We start from the raw sequence: 27,467 nt of genomic DNA, 5'->3' as shown, positions 1-27,467 counted from the left end.
AAAGGTAGTGCCGGGAATAATCAACACAGAATCATGGGTTTTATTTTGTTGATTTTTCTAAGGGACTTTTAGAGATCATCTAGTCCAACTCACTCATTTTAAGGTTGAAAAAACTAAAGCGCAGAAAGGTTATTGGCTCAGGCCCCTCTGTTAATTAGTGGGAATGCAAAAGCTAGAATCCAGAGCTTTGACTTCTACTCAAATGTGTTTTGCACACACAGGAATAACTTTTTCAAGGGGAAGGCTTTTCCAGTTAAAATATTGATTCACCTCATGACACCTTTATGCAAGTATTTGATGCCCAAACTATTAAAACAAATTTTTTTGCACCAATTACAAAGAGTAAGCACATTTCATAGCCAAGGATTTTTTTGAAGAACCTACTCTTCTGAGGTTATTAAAGTAGGGACTATTCACATCTTTCAGTAGATGGACTTTATATTGTTATAGGTAATCTCTTAGATTCATATTTTACCATAAATAATTTAAATTTGTTTTACTATCTTAAATTATATTTGAAAGTAGATTAACTTCTGAATAGTGAAGTACAAATATTTGTATAGAATATTCTCAGTTGCTAGTATACAAACTCTTTTGGGTTCTGTTGCTGTGTCATTACCTCAACAAGTAAGCAGTTGAGGACATAAATGGTTAACAGATAACTTAATGTAAGGATCAATTTGAATATTAAGAGCTTATGTCATAACAGCACTAATTTAATATGAAAAATGCTTTACAGCCTAAATATATTAGGATTTTATTTTTCAGATGCTATTTTAAAATAGCCCTGGGAAATATATGTAGCCATGAACTACAGAACTATTTTCTAAAAATGTTTTTAGAAAATACATTATAAATGTGGAATTTAGTTATATAAAGTACTATAAATCTGGCTTGCGCAAGCCTTTGTTAAATTGACTTATATTAGTTCATTCTTAATGAACTTATATTAGTTCATTCTTAATATTTTCCTTTATAATATTCAACACTTTATAGTTGATAATTTGCTTATATTCCATGAAAGGAATAATCTTATATTTAAGTGAATTATGTATTGTGATATAAGTAGACAAAATTATTTTATAAAAAATATAATAAACATTGAATTTTTAACAATTTTAGGAATAACTTCAAAAATTTTGGTGCCCAAATCTGACTGATCAAAAATATTCTCCTTCCACTCAACATTGACTAATCTCTAAAATGATACTTTTAGGATGTTTTTCAGACGGTTCTTGGACTAATAGAGTCAACATATCTTAAGCAGTTTCTGATTCATCTAACAACATAAATTGAATAGGATTTTAATATGAGACCAATTTTTGTTAAAGGTACACACTTCATAATCTGCTAGGCTCAAAATATATAAAAAATTTCAACTTTAAACATTTATAATCAATTTTGAATCACAACAAACCCTTGATGCAGTAAAGCCAAAGCTCTTTTTACCACAGTGACTCTTAGAAAAGAAATATCTTTATCATTTTAAACAGAACTACAAAAGAAAGGGTGAAGAAAGTTGGCAACTTTAAAATTATGAAAGGAAATTGATAACAAAACTGGATATTTCAGTCAAAAGCATGTACTTAGAACCCGATTTGTATAATGATGTAGCCAGTAAGCCTCTTCCTGAAGTCCTTGAGCTTCAATTGCCTAAATTTCTTAATTCTTTTTGCCAATTAGATATCATTACCTTAATAATAATTCACATTTAAAAATTGTTTTACTATGCTTTAGTCATTTTGGTGTTTTTTACAGTTTTCTCAGAAAATTTTCCAGCTAGGCTACAGAAAAATAAAATATAATGGTAATTTTTCTTCAAAGCATTTATTCTACTTAAAGCAATCACATATGGAAGTAAATTGATTTATGTTTTGTATAATTCTAAAAATTTTTAAAGCAGTTTATTTTCAGATCCGTATTTTACACTGTGCTGTTTTTTTTATGTGTTTGTTTGGTTGGTTTTGTTTATTTGTTTGTTTTATTTCAATAGCCTTTTATGTCACCTCGGTACCCTGGAGGTCCAAGGCCCCCATTGAGGATACCTAACCAGGTAAGATTTATGTGCTACTTAAGTTTTTGTTCGTTTGTTTGTTTGTTTTTTTAAGAATCAATAAATATCTGGAAAATGTCACAAATATTTTTTACCTATGAAAATATTAAATTACCCTTTATCCCATTTAATGCTACTACTAGTAATATATAATCTACTTCAAGGGTTGGCCACTATGACCCATAGGTTGGATGACTGTTTTGCACATGAAATTTCATTGGAACACAGCCACACTTAATTCATTTATGTATTGTCTATGGCTTCAAAGGAAAATCAAGTGATCATGAGAGAGACCTGCAAAGTTTGCTCACTCTTGGAGTCGACCATGTACTTTGAACCTAATTTTTAAATATGTATAATTTTCATAAATGCTGGTTATATTCTCATTTAAAGGATGGCAATATACTTTTCTATGCACATACTTTGGTTTATTTTTCAAATATGTTTTCAGTATCGTGGCTATAACATTTACATCAATTTTGCCCAATTGACAAACCAGACATATAATTAGCTGCTTCTAGAAGGGTTAGTTCTATTCATAAATAATTAACAATGGATCTTCCAACATTTTACCAAAAAGAAGCTTTGAGATTTTATAAACTTTTGTCCTTGGATAGTTTTTTTTTTTAATCAGCATCATAAATATTTATTCACTGAAGCAAATAAAGTATAATTTTTACTTGCAAGAAGTTTATAGTTTAATTTTAGGATACAGATAACACAAGAAGAAATGAAATGTTTAACTGTATGGAATAGTTATGTCAAGATAATTGTTTTGTCACTTTCTCTAATTCTGTCATTTGTATACCTCAGCATTTTCCCAGATTTAAAGTAAACCCGTTATCAGAATAAGTTCTCTTTTTCATTCTTACGCTTTATTTTCACTTTCCTTCCTGACCAACAAGATAAGAAAGTTGTGCTTCCTAATACATTTTATAGCAACAGAGTCTGCTTCTCTCTCAGCTCTCACTGAGATTATGCAGTGTCCTTGAAGTGCCCTCGTTTGCTGGTTCTCTGCTCCTGGTGCACAGTAAGGAGTGCCAGCACCCCCTTCCACCCCCGGGGACAGCCTTAACGCAGAGCTGGAAGTCCTCACATTAGCAGCTGGAGGAGTTTTCTCCTCCAGACTGAATTTGCATTCAGAACATAAGGCTGTGGGAACATGCATGAAATAAGAATGGGGCCTGCACAGATGCCAAGTGTTCGAACATACGGGCGTTTTGTTTTCTCTGTGGGTGAACCTGTATATATTGACATGTCTGCTGAAATAGGCGCCTGAGTCTTTTAAGTTTCTTTTCAAAAGACAAGAAGTTGCACCTTTTATTGAAGTCTTCATGGTGTTTTAGACTCCCCATCCATAACTTTGTATGTTATATACATCTAAGAGGTTCCTGAATTCTGAAAGAAATGTGAATGTCTTGTAGTAGTGTATTGTTGGAATTTTTAACTTCATGTATTCCATATCAATAATGAAAATCTGACAGAATCATTGGAGTTGCATCCATTTGACCTTGTTGAAATGCCGGCTATTTGTAAGATACTGTGCTAGGCTCTGTATCTATGGAGACTGACAACATGAAACACTTTAGGAAGAGGAGTGGATTGTTTGTGGGCATGTGGAATTGTAAATCTAGAATTTTTTAAAGAACAAGTTTATAATACATCTGGATTTATAAAAGAGGCAAAGAGTTAAAGGTAATAAAGAGTTATGATACAAGCACTTTTTCCTCAAAAATTTCAAAATCTTTACCTAAGGATATTTTAAAACAACTGTACTCTTCTGTGAGTGGCTCCTTTTTTGTCCCCCACTCCACCTCCCAACAACAAATATTTAGTTAACTTCATTAATTCAAACATCTAACTTTCAAATTTATAATAATTTACATTTATACTATTTTCAAAAATAATTTCCTAAGCATATTATTCTGTTAATAGTGTGAACATATAGTTTTAGAAAATGTTTAACCTATTTAGGAGCATGAACCTTTCAAGCAACAAAACGGTTCTTCAGTTTCATTATGTAGTCATTAAAGTAGATTTGGCAAAACTGTTTTTGGTGATTAATTCAAATGATGTATACAAAAACACAAATATATTAAATAGTTTTTATTTAGTCTTCATTTATAGTGATCATAAACTAATGAAATTTTTTTTATTGATAGATTATGCCTAAGAAAATAAAAAGTGAAATATTAACCTCTTTAATGGTGTTGACTATTCATTTGGAATATGTTAATAGACATTCCTTTAATAAACAGATCCTTCAGAATTTTTAATGATTAGAGTATAGATTTTAATAGAAGGTCTCCTGAGATGGTTTTCATGGTTCTGGACTAAATTCACAATAGTTTATATTTATATTATTTGTATATTCATAGGACTGAGTATTTAGAATATGGTATAGTATCACTATGCAAAAAAGTATATGAAGGAGTCTCTAAAATGATGAAAGGAAAGTCAACTTACAAAGATATACAATTTGGTAAAGAATAAATATAAATGAGAAAACATATGAAGCACAGATGTTAAGTCCAAAAACCATTTTTTACTATACAATTTTACGCTGGAATTAGTTCAGCTGTCAGAATGGGCCATTGGTGTTGAAGTGTCCACAACCTGGAGTAGAGCAGGTCTTTATCCTCCTCATAGATAAAATGTCTAATCAGAAAAATTCACAATATTCATTCAACACCATGCTGAGAAAACCAAGGCAGCCAGAAATATAGACTGTAAATGAGTGACACCAAGAATAAACTATTGACTTATTGATCCTATAGAATTTTGAGAATTTATACTCTATTTCTGACCATTCTTAAAACTCTGTCCACAGGTATGTGAATAGAAATAACACATAATTAATGCTATTGACAATATTATATTCTAAAGCTGAGTTGGGTATTCAAAAGCACATAACATCTAACTATTTTGATGAAACTCTCAAAAATATTTGTCCAATAATAGATAAGTGGTTAAATAAATTATGGTATATCTAAATGGTGAATAATATGCACCTACTAAAGGGCATGCTATGGAATTAAATTTATAGATATGATCAAATGTTTATGATCTATTAATAAATGTGAAAAAGAAAGCACAAGATGTATATAGTACAACACCTTTGCTATATTACTCAGCGAATTTCCTCCACTCATGTGCCTCCATCTATAAACATACATTTGTCACAAAGAGTATAAGAACCATATCCTTTATTTCTGAGTGGTAAGATTATGAATGATTTTTTTTTATTTTTAAAGTTTGTATTGAGCAGGTAATAATTTGTGATTAGAAAAAAATATATTAGTTCTGGTTATTCAATATGTAATATTATCCTTTATTAATATTGAATGTATAGTTTTTACAATATAAAGGGAAAATATAATGGATGCTGAGTATAGACAAATCTTAAAAAGGATTTGCTTCATCACTTTTCAGGAAAAATCAGCAGGCATTTGAGAAGGAAAAAAAATCATTGGGACATTTACTTTTATACTGAAAATAAATTTATTATAGTCCCATATATAGTATTTTATACAAGTTAAAATATATAGTATTTTATACAAGGTATTTTAAACAAGTTACATACTTACATACTTACTCTTTTTCACAAGTTCTCTTATCCAGGATAAATGCTATTTAGCATTTCCTTTACCAATAATTTTCTTTGTAAAATTTTTCATGTGTAGAATTTGACTTTTATTTAATGAGGATATGAAAAGGTAAGAGACAGATTACAGCTGCATAAAGAGAAATATGCTCTACATTGAGTAAATAGCGGGAGTCTTATAGCTAAAATTGTAAGGAGGATAACTACAGCAAATCTCTAACTTTAAAAATTAAATATGTTCCATGTGTTTAACATAAATTAGTGGTTAACGATGAAAGCATAAAGTAACTTCCTTTGCCAGTTCAAAAAGATCCCTTTCTATCAACTGGGATCTCCTTATTTATTTGTTTCTTAGTGATAATTATACTACTAGTGTATTTAAATTGCTATGTGAAATCTAAAGAAGCAAAATGTGTTATTTCTTTATGAATTTGAATTATGAGTATATTCTTGGATGTATGTATTTCCAACTAGTTTCTACTATTATAGGACAAAGGAAATTAACAAATTCAGTGTCTGACAAAAAGAAATTCATTCTCCTTCCCAAACCAAGAAAAATTTACATAGTGAATGCTGTGCAGTCTTACTCAATTTAAGTTACAGTTATATAGAGCTTTTTTTTTTTTTTTTACTATTTTACTGTTTTTCTCAAAACATATCTAATTCGTTTACAGCTGTTTTGTTACATCCTTTTAGGATGTAAGCCAATGAGGAAAAAATTGCATTGCCATATTTTTGATTGGACATTTCATAGAGTTGTACGAAATCTCCTTTAGAAATATTCAGTCATTCAACAAATATCTGTTGAGGTTTACTATGTGCCAGGCACAATTTCAGATGTGGGGCCACATCAGTAAACAAACTAATGAAAATCTCTCTTCTGTGGACCTGGCATTCTAATGCAGCCCTGCCTGGGATGGTGGAAATGTTCTGAGTCAGCACTGTCAGATGCAGTAGCTTCAGTGCTTTGAGCACCTGTGAGCACTTGATATGTGTCCAGAGTGACTGAGGAACAAAAATTTTAACTTAGTCATTTTAATTATTTTAAATAGCCACATGTGGCAAAGGGCTAAACTGAGATACAGAAAAAAGAAAAATAATATATCAAATGATGAGTTGTGTTTTAGAGACAAATATCTTGCTACACTGACTATAATATTTCTGTACTTCAATATCTTTTCCATTCATACTGCCTTTTTATAAAATAAGTAAATAAATAAAGACAGTGATGTTTTTGAAAGGACCTTAATTGTGTTAAGCATCTTAGGTCCAAATGCTAGCAATGCCCAGCAAGTCACTTTGGAGCAAGTCACTTAACCTGGGTCTTGGTATTTTTTACCAGTCAAATGAGAGTGGATTCAGGTATTTCTAAAATCCCTTCTAGTTCTAAATTTTCTTGATTGTATTATTCTCTTTCATTTCAAATAATTGAGGAGGCCCTTTAAAAATTTGGGTACATTAAAACTGTTAACTGAATTATATCATAAAAACTTTTAAAATGAATAAATGTTTTCCCTCATCATTGAACATTTAGTCTCTAGGAGTAGACTATATGGTGATATTCAAGGAAATATACACCATAATCTCAAGTTCCTAGAGAGGCTTAGCGTTGATTTCATGTTCTTTGTAAATGAAATAATTCTTGTTTGAATCAAGAAATTCCTGCCCTGGCCAGTGTGGCTCAGTTGGTTGGGCATCATCCTGTGCACAGAAGGGTTGCCAATCCTACCCGGGTGGGGGGCATGGAGGAGGCAGCTGATGGATGTTTCGCTTTCACATCGATGTTTCTCTCTTTCTCCCCCTTTCTCTCTCTAAAAATAAATAAAAAATATTTTTAAAAAGAAATTCTTTCATTTAAGTATTTCTTTCTTAATAAATTTTGTATTATTTAATCCTTTTTAAATTCTAGAATTTAAGCTTATCATTTAGAACTTTTGGAGTATGTTGATCTGATTTGAAGCCCTGGCTTTGCTGCTTAACAATGATATAACTATGGACAAATAAACAGATTACTTATGTATTAAAGCTCAGTTTCTCATAATAAAAAAGAATTAATAATAGCCTCATAGTATAGTTGTAAGCATTGAATGAAATAATAAATATAAAGAGGTTAACACAATTCCTGACACAAACATACCACCTCACAAGTGTCCATTGTTGTTAATAGTATATTGGTTATTATTAAACACCTCCATCATGAGCATTATTTTGTCTGTCAGAGTGAAGATCTTTTATAGACCGAATAAGTTATGCCAAAATTTTTTACTAAACAAATCTGAATGGAGTACATTTAACGTGTTAAAAAATATGAAAATGATAACAAGATTTATAAATTTGTTTTTTCCCTGATATTAATGGTTTAAAGAATGCAGCAGTTATGCCATTGATGCCCTTGTCTGTCATTCCAGGACTGATAAAATTGTTTTAAAAGTTAAAGATTTTGCTTATTCTAAAAGACAGACTTTTGAAAGACATGACATTGATCAAGATTGCTGTAGGATTATGTTATATTTTTTAAATGATGACTAGAAACAGAGAAAGACTTGCCAATTGTTCTGATAGTCCAAGATAAACAACAAAAAGCAGAATTTGGAAGAAAATGGTTTCCTGTGATAAAACATGGCATGTCCAGTAAGATTTAGAAATTCAGAATCAAAGTCCAGAGTATAAAATTAACCACTTAGAGACTTATAAAAGCAAGAACTTCAAACTCACAACTGAAAATACTATATGTTGATTAGTCATATATAGTCTGTGCTCCTAATTCATTTTTTTTGTCTAAAAATATCTCTTTTTATTAAGTATATTGGGGTGACATTGATTAATAAAGTTATATAGGTTTCAAATGTACAATTCTATAATACATTATCTGCATATTGCATTGTGTGTTCACCATCCAGAGTTGAATCTTCTTTCATCCTCATATATTTGACCCCTTTTAACCTTTACTTTCCCCCAAACTCCCTCCCCTCTGGTAACCACCATACTGTGGTTTGCTTTTCTTGTATGTTCATTTGTTGTTTTCAGTTTTATATCCCACATATGAGTGAAATCATATGATTCTTGACCTTTCTGTCTGACTTATTTCACTTCTTTATAACTTTTGACAGAGTTGGTCACTTCTTCCTTCTTGAAACTCCCCTCAATCTTTCTGAAATGTTGGTCTTGGTCCCCCTCTTAATTTCATACCTATTCACTTTTAGTTTCCTTTTTTATCTCTCTTTGGTATTTCTAAATAATTATATATTTGATCTTTTTGTCCTTCTCTTTGAAGTCTATTCCATTCTTATTATTTTATCACTGATGATTCCTAAAATTGTCCAATTTAAACCCTATTCCTTAAATAAATATTGGTTATTCTGAGCCCAGAGGCACAAATAGGTTCCATACTCTCTCAGAGTTTATAGTCTTTTGGAGATATAGAGAAGAAAACAAGCTATGATCATATTTAAGTTCTATGGAAGTGAGGTATAAGATCCTACAAAAGCAGGAAGGCAGGGGGGAATCACACAGACATAGTAAAAAGAACAAATGGCCATTGTGGTTGTGAGATTGGTTTTATTGAACAAATAAACACATTGATTAAGCAAACAAGTAAAAAAATATTGAAGATAATTAAAGTTGGTTTCTCACTGTTGGAGAAAATAGAAACATAGAAAGGAAAAAGGCTAAAAATCTAAGGATCTAAGGTTTGGGATTAGAATTGGAGGTGTTGAATCGGTGTTAGTATGAATTTTTGGTATGTATATACACCATACAGAGAGGAGGGATATTATCATAGATGTAGATATGTGTGCATATGCACATACATACGTAGATTTTTAAGCTCAGAGTCTACTGAGGGGACCTATAAGCAGTGCACCCAACTAATAATGCAAACCCTTGAAAACCCATGTCTGGATGCCTATACGCCGTTCTTCACTGGGAGGAATCAGAGCCCTTTAGAGAAAAGATTGATTCCAGAACTAAGCCAGAAAAAGTATGAGATGAACCTGGAACATCTTTTGCCAGTAAGGAAATGCTGAAAATATGATGAGCATTTATGAATATTAAAGTAAGTGATGATAGTAATAGATTAGAACACATTGAATATAATAGGAATCAATAAGTCTATACTAAATAAATAAGAAAAGGAAAGCTCTTCCTTACAGTTGGGATACCAATTTATAAGCCTAGAAAGAATGTATTTGGCAACTATCATAGTGCTTAGGAGTTGTCAGTGGATGCTAAGCTGGTGGGTTGATAAATGATTAATGAGTGGAATATTGACAATCTTGGAATAGCTCTAATACTAAAAGTAATCCATTACAAAAAGGAAACATAATGATCTTATAGTTTAGAAACATGGCAGAGACCAACACAATCAGGTGATAAAAGTCAACAGTATGGGTCAGTGGTTGAGCGTCAATCTATGAGCCAGGAGATCATGGTTTGTTTCCAGGTCAGGGCATAAGCCCCCGATGCAGGCTTGATGCCCAGTGGGGTCGTGCAGGAAGCAGCCGATCAGTGATTTTCTCTCATCATTGATGTTTCTGTCTCTCCCTCTCCCTCTCTGAAATCGATTAAAATATATATTTATTAAAAGTCAGTATCACTATTAGTGGGATCAGCCAACTTCATGTGCTCTCTAATGTAATCACTTAGAAGAGCATCACCCCATTTCTGTGATGCTCCTGGTAAAAACAACATTACCTTAGTCTAGGTCAGTGATGGCAAACCTTTTGAGCTTGGCGTGTCAGCATTTTGAAAAACCCTAACTTAACTCTGGTGCCGTGTCACATATAGAAATTTTTTGATATTTGCAGCCATAGTAAAACAAAGATTTATATTTTTGATATTTATTTTATATATTTAAATGCCATTTAACAAAGAAAAATCAACCAAAAAAAATGAGTTCGCATGTCACCTCTGACACTTGTGTCATAGGTTCGCCATCACTGGTCTAGGAGGTCATGAAGAGACATCAGATCCTCCTGTAGAATTTTAATATGCATCCTCTTTAAACCTGGTGAGGACATGATAGGGAAAGGCTAAGGAATTGTTACTGCTTATAAGCGCATGAAGAAATATGACAACTAAATGCAACATGTGTTCATTGAGGTCCTGGTCCCAGAAAGAAAAAGAGAAACATTTTTTAGACAAATGGCAAAATTTGCATGAGGTCTGTGGCTTGGACAGTAGTATTGTATCTGTGGATTTCCTGTCTTGAGAAGTTGTGCTGTGGTTATATAGGAGAATATCCATGTTTAGAAATTATATTCTGCAGTACTTTGGTGTGATGGAGACAATATTTGTGACTTGCTCCCAATTGGTTCTGAAAAGACTTAGGATAAAAGCACAGAGAAAGAAGGAGAAAGGGTGATGGGGCCAATGTGGTGAAATGTCAACAATTGAGCAATTGGTGTCAGGGTGTGTGGAAATCTTTATACCAATTGTGCAATTTTTCTGTAAGTTTGAACTTTAAAAACAATTACACATATTTTAAAGCAAATAGAAGGAAAACTTACCCCAGACTGTGTTTGTAGGGAAGAATTTTGTTAGGAAGTGATCCCGAATCTGGGATCTAAAATATGTCAGCAATAGGCACATAAGGGTCTGTGAGCACCTTGAGAGGAGAGATAGTCTAGTTTTAGTTCTTATTTTATTTTTTATGATTGACAATTAGATATTATTGTTGATTGGATGCATGAATTGAAAAAAATGGAAAGAAATTTGGTATGGCTAGAAATTAGAATGTCAGTGTGGCAATGGCAAGAAATTAGACTGGAAAGGTTAAGCAGGAATTCAATAAATATATATTGAGTGTGCTTGTAAGCAAAAAAAATTCAAGTAATTATAAAATGGCTTGAGAAATGACAGCTCTCTACTGTATCCTAAGTGATTGTTAAGTAAAGAGTTCTGATCTACATATATAAATTCTTTAATATTAAATTCTTTTGAAATAACTTGAAATTTTAAGTAATTGGATAAGATTTATCCTGCTTAAAGTTAAATGAATGAATCTTTGTAAAATCTTGCCAATTGTCAGGATTATGTATATATGTGTATACATATATACTACATAAGATCAGTGGGTTTATGCCAAAACCGGTTTGGCTCAGTGGATAGAGCGTCGGCCTGCGGACTGGAGGGTCCCAGGTTCGATTCCGGTCAAGGGCATGTACCTGGGTTGCGGGCACATCCCCAGTGGGAGATGTGCAGGAGGCAGCTGGTCGATGTTTCTCTCTCATCGATGTTTCTAACTCTCTATCTCTCTCCCTTCCTCTCTGTAAAAAATCAATAAAATATATTTAAAAAAAAAAAAAAAAAAAAAGATCAGTGGGTTTAAATTGCTTACAGCTTTGTTCAGCTCTAACAGCTGCTCAGACAACTATGGAAACTTGCAGTTCAGTATGTATCCTGCTTTGCACCTGCATAAATAAGCTCTGTCTGTTAATCTCCATCTTTTTCCATTCTAGTTGTCCTTTTCGATGCAGCCAAATTGTGTGAAGTTAATTGGAATATTATTTTTATTAATAGTTTCTTAGGGAAAATGTGTCTCCAAAAAAATATTCATTAGCCCCTTGGCATTTTAGTCCTGCTGCTCTTGCAATCCCAAATGAGTAAAAGAATCTGTAGAAACAGAGCTTATATTTAAAAAGCAAAATTACTTATCTCAGTACCCTTAGTAAATTAATTTAGATCAAAGGCATTATACATCTTTGAAAAATGTGGGACAACTTTTTACCTAGATATTTGTTCCCCCAAAATGCTTATTTTGCTTGCCAGGATAATTTTAGAACTAAGAACTTATATTAGGTTTATAGACCTATAAAATTTATAAATGAATGTGAAATATAACAAATCTTGTGAAATAATCAAATGCATTCTGTAATTATAGGAATTTTAAAAGAGAATTGTTAAAGCCCTTGTTTATAAATATTTAAAATATTGCTTTTTATTTTGTTTTTACTAAAAATGCTAGGCACTTGGAGGTGTCCCAGGAAGTCAGCCATTACTTCCCAGTGGAATGGACCCAACTCGACAACAAGGTGACTGTTTAAAGTAAAAGTGAAATAGATGTGCAGAATCTCAAAGGAAATCTTTTATTCTTTTAAGGAATTTTTTATTTGAATAAATCTTCCATAATTATACCAGTTGCATTTTTGCAGATGGCATGGCCAAGTGATTTATATTTTTAGCTAAGTCTTAATTATGCATAATGATGAAGGCAGTGATAACATAAGAAACAGAATAATTAAGCACCACGCAGAGAGGAGACTCCTGGCCTCTGGTTTGGCACCCATGCTCATTTCCTAGCTAATGCCTTCCTACTTTTATTTTAGGACATCCAAATATGGGTGGGCCAATGCAGAGAATGACTCCTCCAAGAGGAATGGTGCCCTTAGGACCACAGGTAAATAATCAGAAAGTAAACGCTGAGTTTTTTGCCTTTATTTCATATAAACAAACTATGTTATTTCCTGGCTTTTGTTGTATGCCTTAAAGGCTTGACATAATACAGTTGTTAGGCTCTTGAGAATATAATATCTGTAACGTCTAAATTGATGTAGCAGCAAACCATATTTACAGATGCTGTCACATATGCATTCAGTACATTTAAGAAAATACATAATAGTAATTATTATAAGAAGATAACTATTGCCCTTTGTTAGTTATATTGAGGAAATATATTAAAATTTATAGAAAATTGTTATAAAAGATAACATCCATATAAATTAAGTGGTTAAAAATATTAAATAAAATAAACAATATAAAATACTTCTCTGTCTTTGGGAGGATGTCATTGACTATTTTATACTACCATATTTCTTTATAGAACATGGAAATAATAGAAAATCATTTAGAAATAACCATTGGAAATTTGTCTTGCTGAACAAGCATAGCACTATCAGTAAACATCAGATGTTAGCCCATTTCTCTATCAAAATTTCCCAGAAGTATACACTGAGGTCAAATCTATCCTAGCTGTTGGTGACATTTCTTAAGTAGGCTGTTCCAGGATATTATTTATTTTGGCTGAAATATCTTTTTTGTCTTCCTTGTGAAAACTGCATGGGGTAGAAATTAATTTTATAATGTTATATTTCAAAGAAACTAATCCAAATCCAGAATTTAAAATTTCTACCTCATGGGTCAGAGGTTAGCATGTCATAACACTGGTTAAAAGAATGAATTAATTTATTTTATTTGTCCTTTTCAAGAAAAACATTATTAGTGACAGTTTTCAAAATTGTTTCATGTATCTACTTTTTAAAATTTAAGATTTTGTTGTGTGGCCAAAGGAGTCAGAGATTTAGAATCTAACACCCAGGAGTTTTTAACCAACATACAGTAATAAATGATTGAACTGTATTGAAACATGAAGTTCATATAACCTAATTTTTCAGAAATACCATATTACATGGGGAAAAATACTATGTGAGATAGTGAGATACTCAGGAAAGAATAATTTCTTTCATTAAATTAAATATATGTGAGATATTCAGTCAGAAAAAAAATAATTTCTTTCATTTTGGTTGTCTTTATGTGCTTTCTTAAGATCTTATAAAAATCTGATTTCAATATTTAAATTATTTTCTCTGTTACTACTCATGTTAGCAATAATAATTTGTGACCAACCATCATTAAGCTATTAATAGTAATTAGAATTCATAAAATCTATAGGATATTTCATTGATTGAATATACAGAAGTTTTTAATAAACTAAGTATTTAATGAACTAAACCAACCAATTTGGCTACACAGAATGTAAAGGCTTTTTTTCCAAAAGATTTCCATAAAAGGTATATTTTAAGGACACATCAAAACTGATTCCTATAATTTAATCAGACTTAATTCAGTTCACTTACTTTTCAGGTAGCTGCGCTTTAAACTTTTGTCATTCCTAGACCAATATTTTTAATAGTTTGAAAACTAGAGTCTTACTTAAGAGTCTGTTTTGCAGTGTTTGAAATAAAAAGCATACTGGTCTATGTTTTGGTTTAAAAATAACTATGTTTTGTTACAAGTAAAAAATTCAATGTAAGATAGCATGTTTATGGTGAGTAATTTCTTATTAATGAGTTTTAATAAATAAGTTTATCATATAAGTGTGAATCTTTCTTTGCATATTCAAACCCAAAGAAAGTAGTTTATTTCTTTCATTTGGATTGGTATCCTTGCTATCTATTTCTATATAATTTGAGGGAAATGAAGTGTTTTGTGTGAGTTTACCTAAGAAGCCAGAAATACCTACACTCATTTTGTAAAAAAAGTAAATTTTCATTTACTTAAATGAAAACAGGAATCATATGAATGAATAATAGATAAAAAGCGAGGTAAAAATCATTTGGAATGGGGAATTCTTGTGAGGTATTTACTCATAACACCTGGTATATAAAATATGGGCATTATAAACTGTGAAATGTGTAGTAAAGGTTAGCTGTGTTTCTTGAAAGAAAATAGGAAAACAACTTTCATAACAGACATTTAATCATACAGATGCCACCTAAGAGTGGAATGCACCTGCTTTTTTTGTAGTTGAATTATAGAAGCATAATGTTGTTTCTGGCTTTATGCACAAACAAAATATACATCTTGTTCTTATTATAGGTGCTATTGCCATTATTTTTTGAGCTTTAGATCAGTGTGGTGAAGAGGGATAATAGTTACCTATTGGAACAATTTAATTACTAGAACAAAGAATTATATATTGTCTAGTGATTCTTATACAATGCTGATTTAGGTAAAGTACACCCCTAAGAGAATAGTAAACATGTGATTAATATTTATTGCATGGATGGAGAAATAAAAGTTTGCTCTAAATCCTGGCATATTTTCCCCACCTATTAATCTATTTTAAATTAAAAGTTCAGTGGTAACACATGATTTTTTAAAATATCACTATCTTTTTAATAGAAAAGCAAAATTATCTATTTAATCAAGAAAAATCACTTTCCTAATACCAAAATTTGAAGTCATTTTTTACTTGCTTTGTGCTAAGAAATACTTAGCTTGTCTGTGTTCTTATACTCAGCAGGTGCCATGTAATAAACAGAAAAATTCACCAAGAATACCCAACTATTTCTAGTTCTTCTAGAAATCTAAAGGCTAACTGATTTACATACAAATGAAAACATACTATGATTTCCAACTCAGATATTTGAGGTGGAGAAATGGTGAGATGGAAATACGTGATGGGCTGTCATGTAAAGAGAGAGTAAACGGATTTCTGTATTTTCAAATATAAGATGGGAGGTAGAATTTAGTTCAGGATAAGGGAGAAATTTCTAGAAATTAAACTGCCCAATCATGGAAAAACTCTGTAAACTTTCCAAGCAGAGTCTGAAGAGCCATTTTGTCAGGAACATTGCATTGGGAGTGAGATTAACCAGATGGAATTGTATAGCTGCCATCAACTTTAAAATTCAGCGATTCTAAATTAGCTCTTTCTATTCTGCCTTTGTTGATACCACTTGGAAAGCTAGCTGTTATTCTTTCTTATATTCCTGTTTTCTTTTTGCTTCAAATTAATCACAAAATATAAATATTTTGTAAATCTATCAAAAGGCTTATGTTGAATAATTTCTTTCTTCCTGTGACACTTGAGCACTGGGTATACAAAGAGGAGTAAAAGGTGCTCGCTGTTTAGCAGGAGGAGCAGAAACATAAAGAAAAACTATTATGCAGCAGAAAAACAATGTAGAAAGGAAATATGCATACTCTATCAGGGAGTCATTACATAAAGAAGCTAAGTACTTCTGTTAGGCTTGAGAGCTCAAGGGAAGCTGATGAGAACTCATTTAAAGTTGGTCCCTTATTAATGGTGACAAAAAATAGCAGCTATAATTTTGGAGCACCAGGTATCATGCTTTTAATATACCAAGCACTATCATAGGTGTTTATATGATTTCATTTTATCCTCCCACAAGCATACAAGGGATAAGATATTATCACTCTGTATAGATAAGGAAATTAAGGTGTAACAGATCATTGGGAGGATCACTGGCCCAAGATCACACATGTAGAAAGAGGATCAGAGGAAATGGGGCAGAGGGTGTCTTTCTGTGTCCAGAGCTATGAGGAAGACTGATGTTTTCCTTGATACTATAAAACACAGATCTTCTAAGACCAAAACTAAGGGGAAACTTTCCTTGTGTAGCATTTCTATTATACTTTACCATTCAGATTTTTTCCCAATGACATTCTTCTCCTTGCTAATACTATCGCTGCCTCCACCATGCTTGATCCAGAGGTTAAGGAAATAGCTATCCTTTTAACCCCTGACTCAAAGTGTGGATAGAAACCATTCTACTGTCCCGTAGCCCACAAAATCAGGATGTTTAAGTAAGATTTCACGAAAGTAAAAGAAATAAACAATGAGAATAGAATGTAAGTAAATAAATTACTTATAAACTGTGGCTTACTCTCTGGAGTTAGCAAACTTTCTTCATTGAATATTTGTCATCTTAGCACCTGCTACACAGAAGGCCACAGCACATGAGTTGACATGAATAAATTTGTATTGCTTGTTTCTGAACCACAAGATACTCAGTAGGTTGCAGGTTGTAGCTGGGATGAGGGGAAGAAGGTAAGAATTGTAGGAAATGAGGGCAGGAAATATGTGAATAACCCCACAGAGCCATGCTGAGGAGTTGAGTCTATATTTGATAGGCAGTGCGGTCATCATGGCTTTTAAATGACTTGTAGAAAACTAAGTTTTAGGACCAGAGTTTTAGAGGGCAGTATGGAGAATAGATTGGGAGAGGGAGAGGCTGAGTCAGAGAGACCAATTAAGACAGTCAAGTAGTCTCAGTAAATGACAAATATTAGTGTTATAAGGGGAGCCCCACTTCAAGAGCTATTTCACAGGTAGAATCAATAGACTGTGGTAACTCACGGGATACAGGAATTGAAAGAAAATGAAGAGATATCAAAGCCCATGGAGATTCTTAGCCCGGACTGTTGTGTGGAGGTCATTCCACAGAACTGAGGAAAGTAATGTAAAGGGCAGTCATGAGAGAGAATATTCAGTGTACTGTCCGACGTGCTGAGCATGAAGTGGTAACCAATGGAAACATTCATGTGAAGTTCAACATGAGTTACCCAGGCACTTCGGAGATCTATCATGACAAAATAGAAAATACTTGGGATTCCTAATAGAAATAGTTATTGAACTAATAGGAGCAGATAAAATTGCTTATAAATGTACATTTATTGAAATAATAAGAATGATTATTCTTAATGTTAACACTAATCATTTGGCTCTTATGGAAATTAAAGTAAACTAATATAATATGCATGTTAAAACATTAAAATATTTTTATCATTTGAATGATAGAAACCTATTGAATCATAATTTATGCATACATATTCTGAGTTTATCTTAGTTTTCATATATTTTTGTACATTGGTATTAGTGCATTTTTGTGTTATTTTGTGAACAGAAGTTTGCATTCAACTTTCTTTTGTTGAGTTCACCTGGAGGTATTTTTTTCCAGACTTTATGTAAATGTTCTGGGTCTGACAATTTCAAACATGTTGACTAAGTATTTTCTTTAAAAACTTTTTGAAATTTGTGAAATGTTTTAAAGTTCACTGTTGTACAGATATGCAAATTAATAAAGATATGTTAAATATCATTGCAACTATACCTTAATCATTTAACATGCTACAATGACCTTACATATTTACATAATTTTTAAAAGACACAAACCAAAGTAATTGTTAAAATAGAAGCAAAAGTACAAGAGTGGACCCTTCAGAGAATGAATTGCACAGGCCTTATCCAGTCAGGAGTTGTGTAGGGAAATCATTAACCTGCTCTCCTTTCTTTCCCCCCTCCTCTTTGGTTTTGTTTTTTTGTTTTGTGGTAGTCTGACCCTTGGTTATCATTACAGAACTATGGAGGTGCAATGAGACCCCCACTGAATGCTTTAGGTGGCCCTGGAATGCCCGGAATGAACATGTAAGCAAAATGCTGTATTATCCTATTTTCCGTCTTCAGAAGCCACACTGATTTGTAAGACAGTTTGAGCTCTTCAGTTCTGGGAGGTGTAAAAGTGGAGTAAGCATGAGCTATAGTGTTTGCTTCATTTTTCAGAACATATTCTCTGTGGTTTTCTTCCTTCCCTTGTACCTTACATTTCTTTTCCATTTTCAGATGCCATAAATGCCAACTTTTAGCCTGTTTCTTTTTTCTTTTATATTTGATTTAATTATCATAGAAATGAAGTTTTTAAATAAATAAATACGTAGTTTCCATATCATCTACACAAAAGTATGAAGAGGTCATACTTTTCTTAACTCTACAGAAGTGAACAATTGAATATTGGTAACTTCATTTTAATAGGTACCTAGTGATTCCTAAGAGTGGCATTTCCAGCTCTTCAATATGTGCTTTTTGCTTTGTTGGGCCCACTCTCGACACAGAAAGAATTCTCTCTGGTAATATCTTCTATATTAAAGAACTTCCATAGTATAGGGTGAATTTCCTTTTGAAAAATCAAGGTGCACTTAGATAAGGAGTAAACAGTTTGGTTTTTTTGTTTGTTGGTTGGTTTTTATGAAAAGGCCTTTTAAGCCCAAAGACAGTGGGTTGTTTCTATTAGCCAATATCATGCAATTTGTTAAGGAATTTTTAAGTATCCAAGTTGCCCTCAAAGTTCTATAAACTGTAAATTAGGATTCCTTCGAGGTGTTTGTTAGTGACTTTGATTAGTTGACTGGAGGATCAATTCCATGATGTGGCTTAAAGAAAGCTTACAGAAATTATGAAGATGTTTAATATAGGGTTGTGGGTAGTCTCCTCTAATCTGTTTCCATCATCCATGTTTTGGTCACTTACATATCAAATTAAACAACTCTGCCATCATTTAATGGCATTGAAGATATACTGTGAGATACACACAGGGATTTTCATGTAAAGCATTTTTGCCTAAAATAGAAAATAGGTTAATAGGTGGGTATCAGCCAGACTGAAAACTAACAGAACAAAGAGGAAAAGTAGGTCAAATTTTCCTATCACATCTTTTCACTTTTAAAGTAAAAATGGATAGACACGAAGTCTAACTTTTCTTAAGTCCTTCAAAGGCTTAGCCTTTATTAATGGTTGCTGCAAGAAGGAGTGAGTGATATTTTGTGCTGATATCAAAGCTGAAGATTTAGGTATGTATAAAAAATTTACTACCTGAGGTTCTAACTTTAAAATGCAATAGCTTTTAAGGAATATAATTTTGAATACTATATATACATGTAAGGAGTATACATTTTGAATACCATGACCAATCCATAATTATCATTAAATATTAAGAATGCATATAATATTTTATGACCCTTTGTTATAATTTAATACACACATATAATTATGAGACCCAAATAGCTGTTAAATTGTCTAGTTCCCTTATTACACATACTTAAATAGATATATATGGGTACATTTAATTCCCTAGAGTATGAAGACTAATAATATGGATGAAAATCCTATACAATAAAAACCTAATATGTAAATCGACCGAATGGCGGAACGACCAGTCGCTATGATGCGCACTGACCACCAGGGGGCAGACACTCAACACAGGAGCTCCCCCCTGGTGGTCAGTGTGCTCCCACAGGGGGAGTGCCACTCAGCCAGAAGCCGGGCTCATGGCTGGCAAGCACAGTGGAGGTGGTGGGAGCCTCTCCCACCTCCAAGGCAGCGCTAAGGACCCCTTGGGGGATGTCCACCTGCTGGCTTAGGTGGACATTCGCCAAGGGGTCCCAGACTGCGAGAGGGTGCAGGTCAGGCTGAAGGAAACACCCCACCCCCCCAGTTCACGAATGTCATACACTGGGTCTCTAGTTTTAATATAATTATTTTTGTTTCTTTGAATTTGGGTTTCTCATTTAAATATACCTAGATACTTTAAAATATTTTTATTATATAATACGTTACTACTTATATAATTTCTGATGTTTAAAGAACCTTTAAGCCGTACAGACTTAGATTTCCATTATTTGTTACTATTGACTTTTATTCAGGGTCCTACATCATTTTCAGTTTTCTGTAAATTGGGATTCCTTCAAGGATGATGAAATGTAAATATGTATGTGTTTACACTTGTATATATGTCCCTCTAACAGGGAAAGTTCTCATGTATAGAAGATCAAACCAGAGAGATTAATTTTTGTATTGATATTGGCCCCCACAAAGTGAATTTAAAGAGATATTAAAAGTGAATTTAAAGAGACATTTAAAAAAACATTATCTCCATTGTACTCAATAGGGTAAACTTTATTGAAATTTACTTCATAACTTATTATCTTTTAAACAAAAGAAATCTTACTGTGTTTTGACAAATAAGTATTTCTGTTATCTCTTCATTTTACTTTTTTACATGTTGGGTATCTTAAAAATTAAAGGAAATATCATTATAACAGCGTTAGCTTAAACTACATTTTTAATAGTCTAAGATACTTGAATGTTGGGTCAGGAGGGACCTGCCAGAGAATCATTATCTGGATGAGTTTTCTTTAGCTTATCACTTTTTTTGTTTGCCATGAAAGTTTAATGACAATGAAAAATACCAAACCCTGGTCACTGAAGTAATTAAATACTGTATTTTAACTAGCAACTTTATCTCTTTATTGAAGAAAATACCATTTGAAACAGAATTTTACTAATTTTGTTGTTAAAAAAGTTGGTCACCTCCAAAAAATATTATTCTGATATAATTTTTACATTTCATGCTCTAAACTCAGGATGAATTATTTGTAGTATCATTTAAAAATTAAATAATATATACTTTCATTGTTTCTATAACTAGTTATATCTGTAAAAGTAAAAACTTAATGTCAATTTCAGTAACTTAAGGTAGAATTTATAAACCAATGTAAATGTGTTCAAATGCATTATAGATTGTTTTTAAAGGAAACTATATATTTTAATTAACTACATTTTTACAAATTCCCAAAGAATTTAGGATTCAGCATTAAAGCATTTCTAATGCAATGTTGTATACCTTGGTATTTATAGAAACAAAGGATGAGGTATTTCAAAGACTCTAGTCTAGACCTTCTTGTTCTATTCATATCTTACAGAATCATAAAGTGTGTGTAGTTGTTATCTGGTAATAAAATGACTGTGAATTACAAAACAAAAGAGGATTTTTCTACATGGTGATCATGGTTGCTTTGATTTTATCATATCCACAGATCCTTAATAAAACATACAGACTTTTTAAATTCCATTTTTTCTCTTTATTTTGAAATGAAATTTTTATTTGAAATAATGCCTATGTTATAGATTGTAGATTATTTTCTTGATGATACTGGTGGCCCTCAAAAGTACTGGCAATTACTGAGCTTAGTAGTTGTCCTAATAGAACTACTCACTACTGTAACCCCCACTTTATTTAGTGCTTTTATGAACTTAAAATGTTTTTCAAATGCAATGGTAAAGTTGGGGAACTTCAGTTTATCCATATGAATACTTAACCAGTTATATTAAAATGTAATTTAATATGAAATACATAGTGTGCTGAGATTAGATTGGTATTTGTCAGGTAATTGAAATGTATGAAAAGTATTTTGTTAGTTGTAATAAATTTAATATTTAACATCTAATTTAATGTTATTTAACCATTTGTACGCCATAAGTGTCTATAGACGCAAACGGCAGACCTTTTTCAATTAAATTCAGAATATCGTGGCAGTTAACTGGTTAATTGTTTTTTTTTATTCAATTAAGTAAAATTTTTAACATTTAATTTAGCATGTTAATATAACATTAAACAAATTGTAAAACAACAAATAAAATATTTTCCTTTAAATATACATTACTCATACAGTTGTTATTTAAACATAATATATAACATAATTGTATACAATTTTTTGCCATTATGTGGATATAGTATATTTTATGTTGTTTTCAGATCAATATTTCTCAATTTCTTTATTGTATTTTATTTAACATCAAAAAAACCATATGAAAAGTAATTAAGGTAGAATTTACAAACCACAGAATAAGAATAAGGAGACTTTTTCTTAGTTAAAAATTCTCACTGCCATTAGAGGGAAAGGAGAATTTTCAGTGACCCTAATTACAGAGGACTGACTGTCAGTAGTCTACTTTTTTTCAGGCAGTATTTGTTCAGGTATACTTAATACCAAAGCATGAAGACAAGGAACTTTTCTGACTTAATTAAGCATTAATTTTTGTTTTTAAAATTTGATGTTCTTTCAGGCTATAGAATATAAATCATTCTCCTTCACCCTAAAATTAAGTAATATATTGACATACATTGGTATAGGTTACCTCCTATTTTTCCCAAGATTTACTCTGGCCACTGTGTTCCACTACAATTATTACAACAAGAAATGGTTCTCTTGTTTAATAGTAACTAAATTGTCATTATCACTGAAAGATAGGTTGATATATAAATGTATAATGTAATATGTGATAATCTGTGATTTTTTTAAAAGAGGGCAAATTTAGACACTTTTGTGTACACTTATTTGTTTGTAGCTTAAAAAGAGCAATCACTTTTATATATTAGATATTTTACAAATAATTTTATTTTTATTTCTTACTGAGATACAAGGGGTACTTATGTTACAAGATTATATTTTATAGTACCTATTTCATAATTAATATTTTTTACTTCAAAAGTGTGTTTTTTAATGATTTAAGTATATATATATTTACTGATATAGGTGACCACGACTTTTAGTAATTATTACAATAACTACACTTAATATTAAAGTGAAACTGGGCTTATTAAAAATAGTTTGTTTTGATTTGGAAAGAAAATTGTGTTGTGAAATGATAAAATTGTTTCATAATTTACAATTCCTATAGCTTTTGTTGTTCTCAGGAAAAGTAAAAAATGTTCTTATCTTACACACTAGAAAAAAAAAAGAAAAAGCTGTGAAAATAAGTATAAAGAGAGCAGTTTCATTGTCAAACTAGAACTTCCTGGTGACTGTATTGTAAATGTAAATATTTTATGGTATTGTGAAACATTCAAAGCATAAGTTAAAAATTTTTATTTATCGTATTGTCTTGTAGGGGTCCAGGTGGTGGCAGACCTTGGCCAAACCCAACAAATGCCAATTCAGTGAGTATATGTATTTTTAAATTTTCTTTGCACTTTTTAGTAATTAACAACAAAAGTCTGTTGCTTTTGAAAGCCCTGTAGTTGGTTACATTTAATCTTTTTAAAAGGTAATCATTCAAAACTATATATTTTATGTATATTCTTTTAAATATTCATAATTGTAATTTTTTCACTTAAGGTCTAATGTAAACAAGCATTCTGTGTAGATTAACAGACCTTCAAAAATAAAGACAGACAGTGTGACTTAAGTATACCATTTAAGTAACCTATAAAATGATGGGATTTATGTAAAATGATTTGTTATAAAATGATTTGATCTTCTAAAATAAATGTATAATCACTAAATTGTCAGATTAGATCAATCTCAATCAGGGTTTTTATGATTATATTTTCTGTACCAGATACACCTAGGTTTGCTCCTTTGCTGCCCCAGGAAGTAAATGTGCATTTGCCTTGGGCCTGTGGGCTAAATTGCCATCCTTACACATCTCTCTGGGATTTTCCTTACATGTTTTGTGGCAGTGGTTTGCACAAATATTTTTCTCTCAATAATGTCACATAAAGTATGCACAGGTTGAAAATTAAATTTACAATCTTAAAATTAATATGATTTTTATTTAAAGATCCTGCAGATATTTCTCCTTCTTGACTTTGAAATCTTGTGTTCATTATGTGAGCGAGGTCTGCTGTGTATGTATGTGTAGTGTGTGCACTTCACAGAGGTGCCTGAACCAAGGGAGTATTAGCAAAAGACTGAAATACAGCTGTGAAGTCTATGAACATCTGCCCAGAGGGGATGCCTTTTCTAATATCACTGAGATGCCCTCATTGGCTAACAGTGGCAGCCTTACTGCCTAATCAACATGAGACTGGCCAATGAATAAGGTTAATTTAAACTTCACGAAAATTTGAAGTGAGGTGTGTGTTGGGTAGGAAGAATCATCCTAAATCCATTGCTATTCTAAAGCAAAAACCACTTTCTTCTCAAGTAATTGCCGTATTTTTAGAGAGAAAAAATAACTTATATTACCAGCCTCTCTAAAAATCAATGGGAAAATATCCTTGGGTGAGAATTAACAAAAAATAAAAAAATAAAAATAAAATCACATAATCATTTCTCTAATAAACTATACACTTTCACTTTTTTCCCTTTTCTTTCTCTTCTTTCTTTTCTTTCTTTCTTTCTTTCTTTCTTTCTTTCTTTCTTTCTTTCTTTCTTTCTTTCTTTCTTTCTTTCTTTCTTTCTTCCTTCCTTCCTTCCTTCCTTCCTTCCTTCCTTCCTTCCTTTCTTTCTTTCTTTCTTTCCTTTCTTTTCTTTCTTCTTTCATGCTGTTCTTTGTCTTTCTGGTGGTCACCCACTCTCCGTAAGTCTCAGCTGCCCAGCTCAAATATACCTTCTGTACCCACATAATACTTCTTCCTACATTGTTATATTTTATTTCTCTCATGCTAGGCTGTCAGATACTGCTGGTAACTTTCAAGAGTGCAGATTCAGTAAAATGCTAGGGGTAGGAGCCCAAATGTTCCTTTTGTTTCAATGAGGGTATCAAAGAATATAAAGCAGGAACAGCAAGGATAAGCCAAAATCAAAGAGCTCAACAGGGCAAAAATGGAAATACATTGAACAACTAGATGAGATAAATATTTTAAGTATTTTCAAATGTTTATTATATTTAACTGTATTTGAAGGAGCCATGAAGAGGGGAAAATTGAAAATATAAAAGGAGCAAGGACTTGGGAGAAATGGGATGGTCAGGAGAGGCTAGCTTTGGAAACAAACAGAAAGGTATTTTTTTCTACCAGATATAAATGGATAAAAAATTAAATTTATAAATAATAAAGTATTGAGCAGAAGATGAAGGCAAAGCAAGAATTTGATGCCTTTAATGTATGACAGAAGGTACCAACTCAGGATGGTATAATCATCATGACAGCCAGCTTACAAAAGTCAGTTGTTAAATATTCAGGAATTTTGTGAGCTGATTGTCAATCACTGGTAGCTTGAAATCTGCCATATGGGAATTTTTACACCACAGAAATTGACTACAGCATGGGCCCTCACTGCCCCCCGCCCCCCAACCTCCCATCCCTCACCCCCAGGAGTTTGCAGGATTTACTGGCACACTACTGAAATGCTTCAGGGCTTCCATAAAGGCTGAGCCAAAATGCTTCCACATACTCGTGAAGACTAGATTGAAGCTGGATAACATGATTACATTTGGGACCTTGTCAAGTTTGTTTTGTGTTTCTTTCCAGGAAATCCCTACTATAAAACAGAAAAGGTAGCCAGAGAGTGGAAATAAACAAAGTAGGCTTTAGGCTAATGAATTTAAGATATGGGGGGAAAGAAATAAAATGCTGATGGGGCATGGGGAGGGGCAGAGGCAATTTAATAGGAAGCTAGTAGGGGGAAATGGACTTAGTAAACATGGAAGAATTGTGATCGGAGATTTTGATTGAAATATTATAAAGGAAGGCAGTGAAATGTAAATGCCAAAGATTGGTGGTTAGATTGTATTTTGAAATTTCCTAGGAGTGATGGTAGGCAATAGAGAGAAGCGAAGAACATGAGCCAGTTATAGGGAGATAAAAATTGGAGCCAGTGAATAAGTTGGTCATTTGATGGCAGATGCACAAGTTCAAAATAATACAAAGCAAAGGATGGACAGTAGATCACGAACTCAAAGGGGCCCAAGAGGGCAAAGTTGTTTTCACTCACCAAGTTGAGTGAATATTTATTGCCCAGTACTCACCATCAGTGATGCGGGGCACCCTGCAGTGGCCATCTGCAGTGCCGAGTTACCCGTAGGCAGACCAACCAAGGGCCTCAGGGACACGTGGTTTGTGCTTAAGGCAAATCAAGGAAACCAGTCAATGAGGAGAGAATTTTCAAATAACAATATTAAATATTTCCCCAATCAAAGACCTATTCACCAATAGAAAACCATAGCTTTGTTGTACTGCCTTCTGCTTAAAATATAAAAAGAATAGCCGAAACCGGTTTGGCTCAGTGGATAGAGCGTCGGCCTGCAGACTGAAAGGTCCCAGGTTCGATTCTGGTCAAGGGCATGTACCTGGGTTGCGGGCACATCCCCAGTAGGAGATGTGCAGGAGGCAGCTGATCGATGTTTCTCTCTCATCAATGTTTCTAACTCTCTATCTCTCTCCCTTCCTCTCTGTAAAAAAAAAAAATCAATAAAATATATTTAAAAAAAAAAAGAATATGGTTTCATATTCTTTCTATGTTTAATTATATGGAAGGTGTTGGGGTGGAAGGAGGGCTACAGGTACAGGCACTATATTCTGTTTGCTATGCTAAAGGTCCTGTTCTGGCCATGGCTGGCTGACTGCAGGAAGATAAATATTTATTGGCTTTATTCAGAATAAGGCAAACATGCCTCTTCTGGGTGCAGAATCTTCATGTAAGTGAGCAAGTCAGCTTGTGTGAAGAAAGAAAATACTTGGATTTAACTTATTTTTATATATGTTTTCCAGTTTTTATTTTTAAAATTATCATAGCAGTGTTATATTGACATCTTTTATTCTCTAGAAAAGCACTTGGTTCAGAGCTTAATTTGAAGAGAAAGAAGGAATTTGTTACCTATGTCTGGTCCTCACAAATTAGTAGTCTTTGGAGACTTATACTAACAAAATCTTTCGCATTTATTATAATATTTTCTAGTGTTAATTAAAAAGGAAAGGGGGAAAGATGAGGTCTATGTATTAGGTACTG

The 27,467-nt window shown here is 32.4% G+C and overlaps 1 protein-coding gene across 10 annotated transcripts in view; it reads left to right on the top strand.

The window, feature by feature from the left end:
- The window catches only part of SSBP2 (single stranded DNA binding protein 2), a 214,780-nt gene that overhangs the window by 160,958 nt on the left and 26,355 nt on the right, over positions 1–27,467 (top strand). For 4 of the 10 annotated variants that reach the window (XM_070412280.1, XM_070412279.1, XM_070412274.1 and 1 more), the window contains 5 exons: positions 1,994–2,053; positions 12,622–12,688; positions 12,983–13,053; positions 18,515–18,606; positions 23,686–23,734. In XM_070412280.1, coding sequence (XP_070268381.1) covers positions 1,994–2,053; positions 12,622–12,688; positions 12,983–13,053; positions 18,515–18,606; positions 23,686–23,734 — 339 coding nt within the window. The remainder of the gene's footprint in view (positions 1–1,993; positions 2,054–12,621; positions 12,689–12,982; positions 13,054–18,514; positions 18,607–23,685; positions 23,735–27,467) is intronic. The other 6 variants (XM_070412281.1, XM_070412275.1, XM_070412282.1 and 3 more) reach the window with 3 other exon arrangements.

Source organism: Myotis yumanensis, unplaced genomic scaffold (genome assembly GCF_028538775.1).
Source record: "Myotis yumanensis isolate MYYU_CA2020_CCGP unplaced genomic scaffold, mMyoYum1.0.hap1 SCAF_4, whole genome shotgun sequence".
NCBI lineage: Eukaryota > Metazoa > Chordata > Mammalia > Chiroptera > Vespertilionidae > Myotis > Myotis yumanensis.
This window is presented reverse-complemented; position numbering and strand designations above follow the sequence as displayed.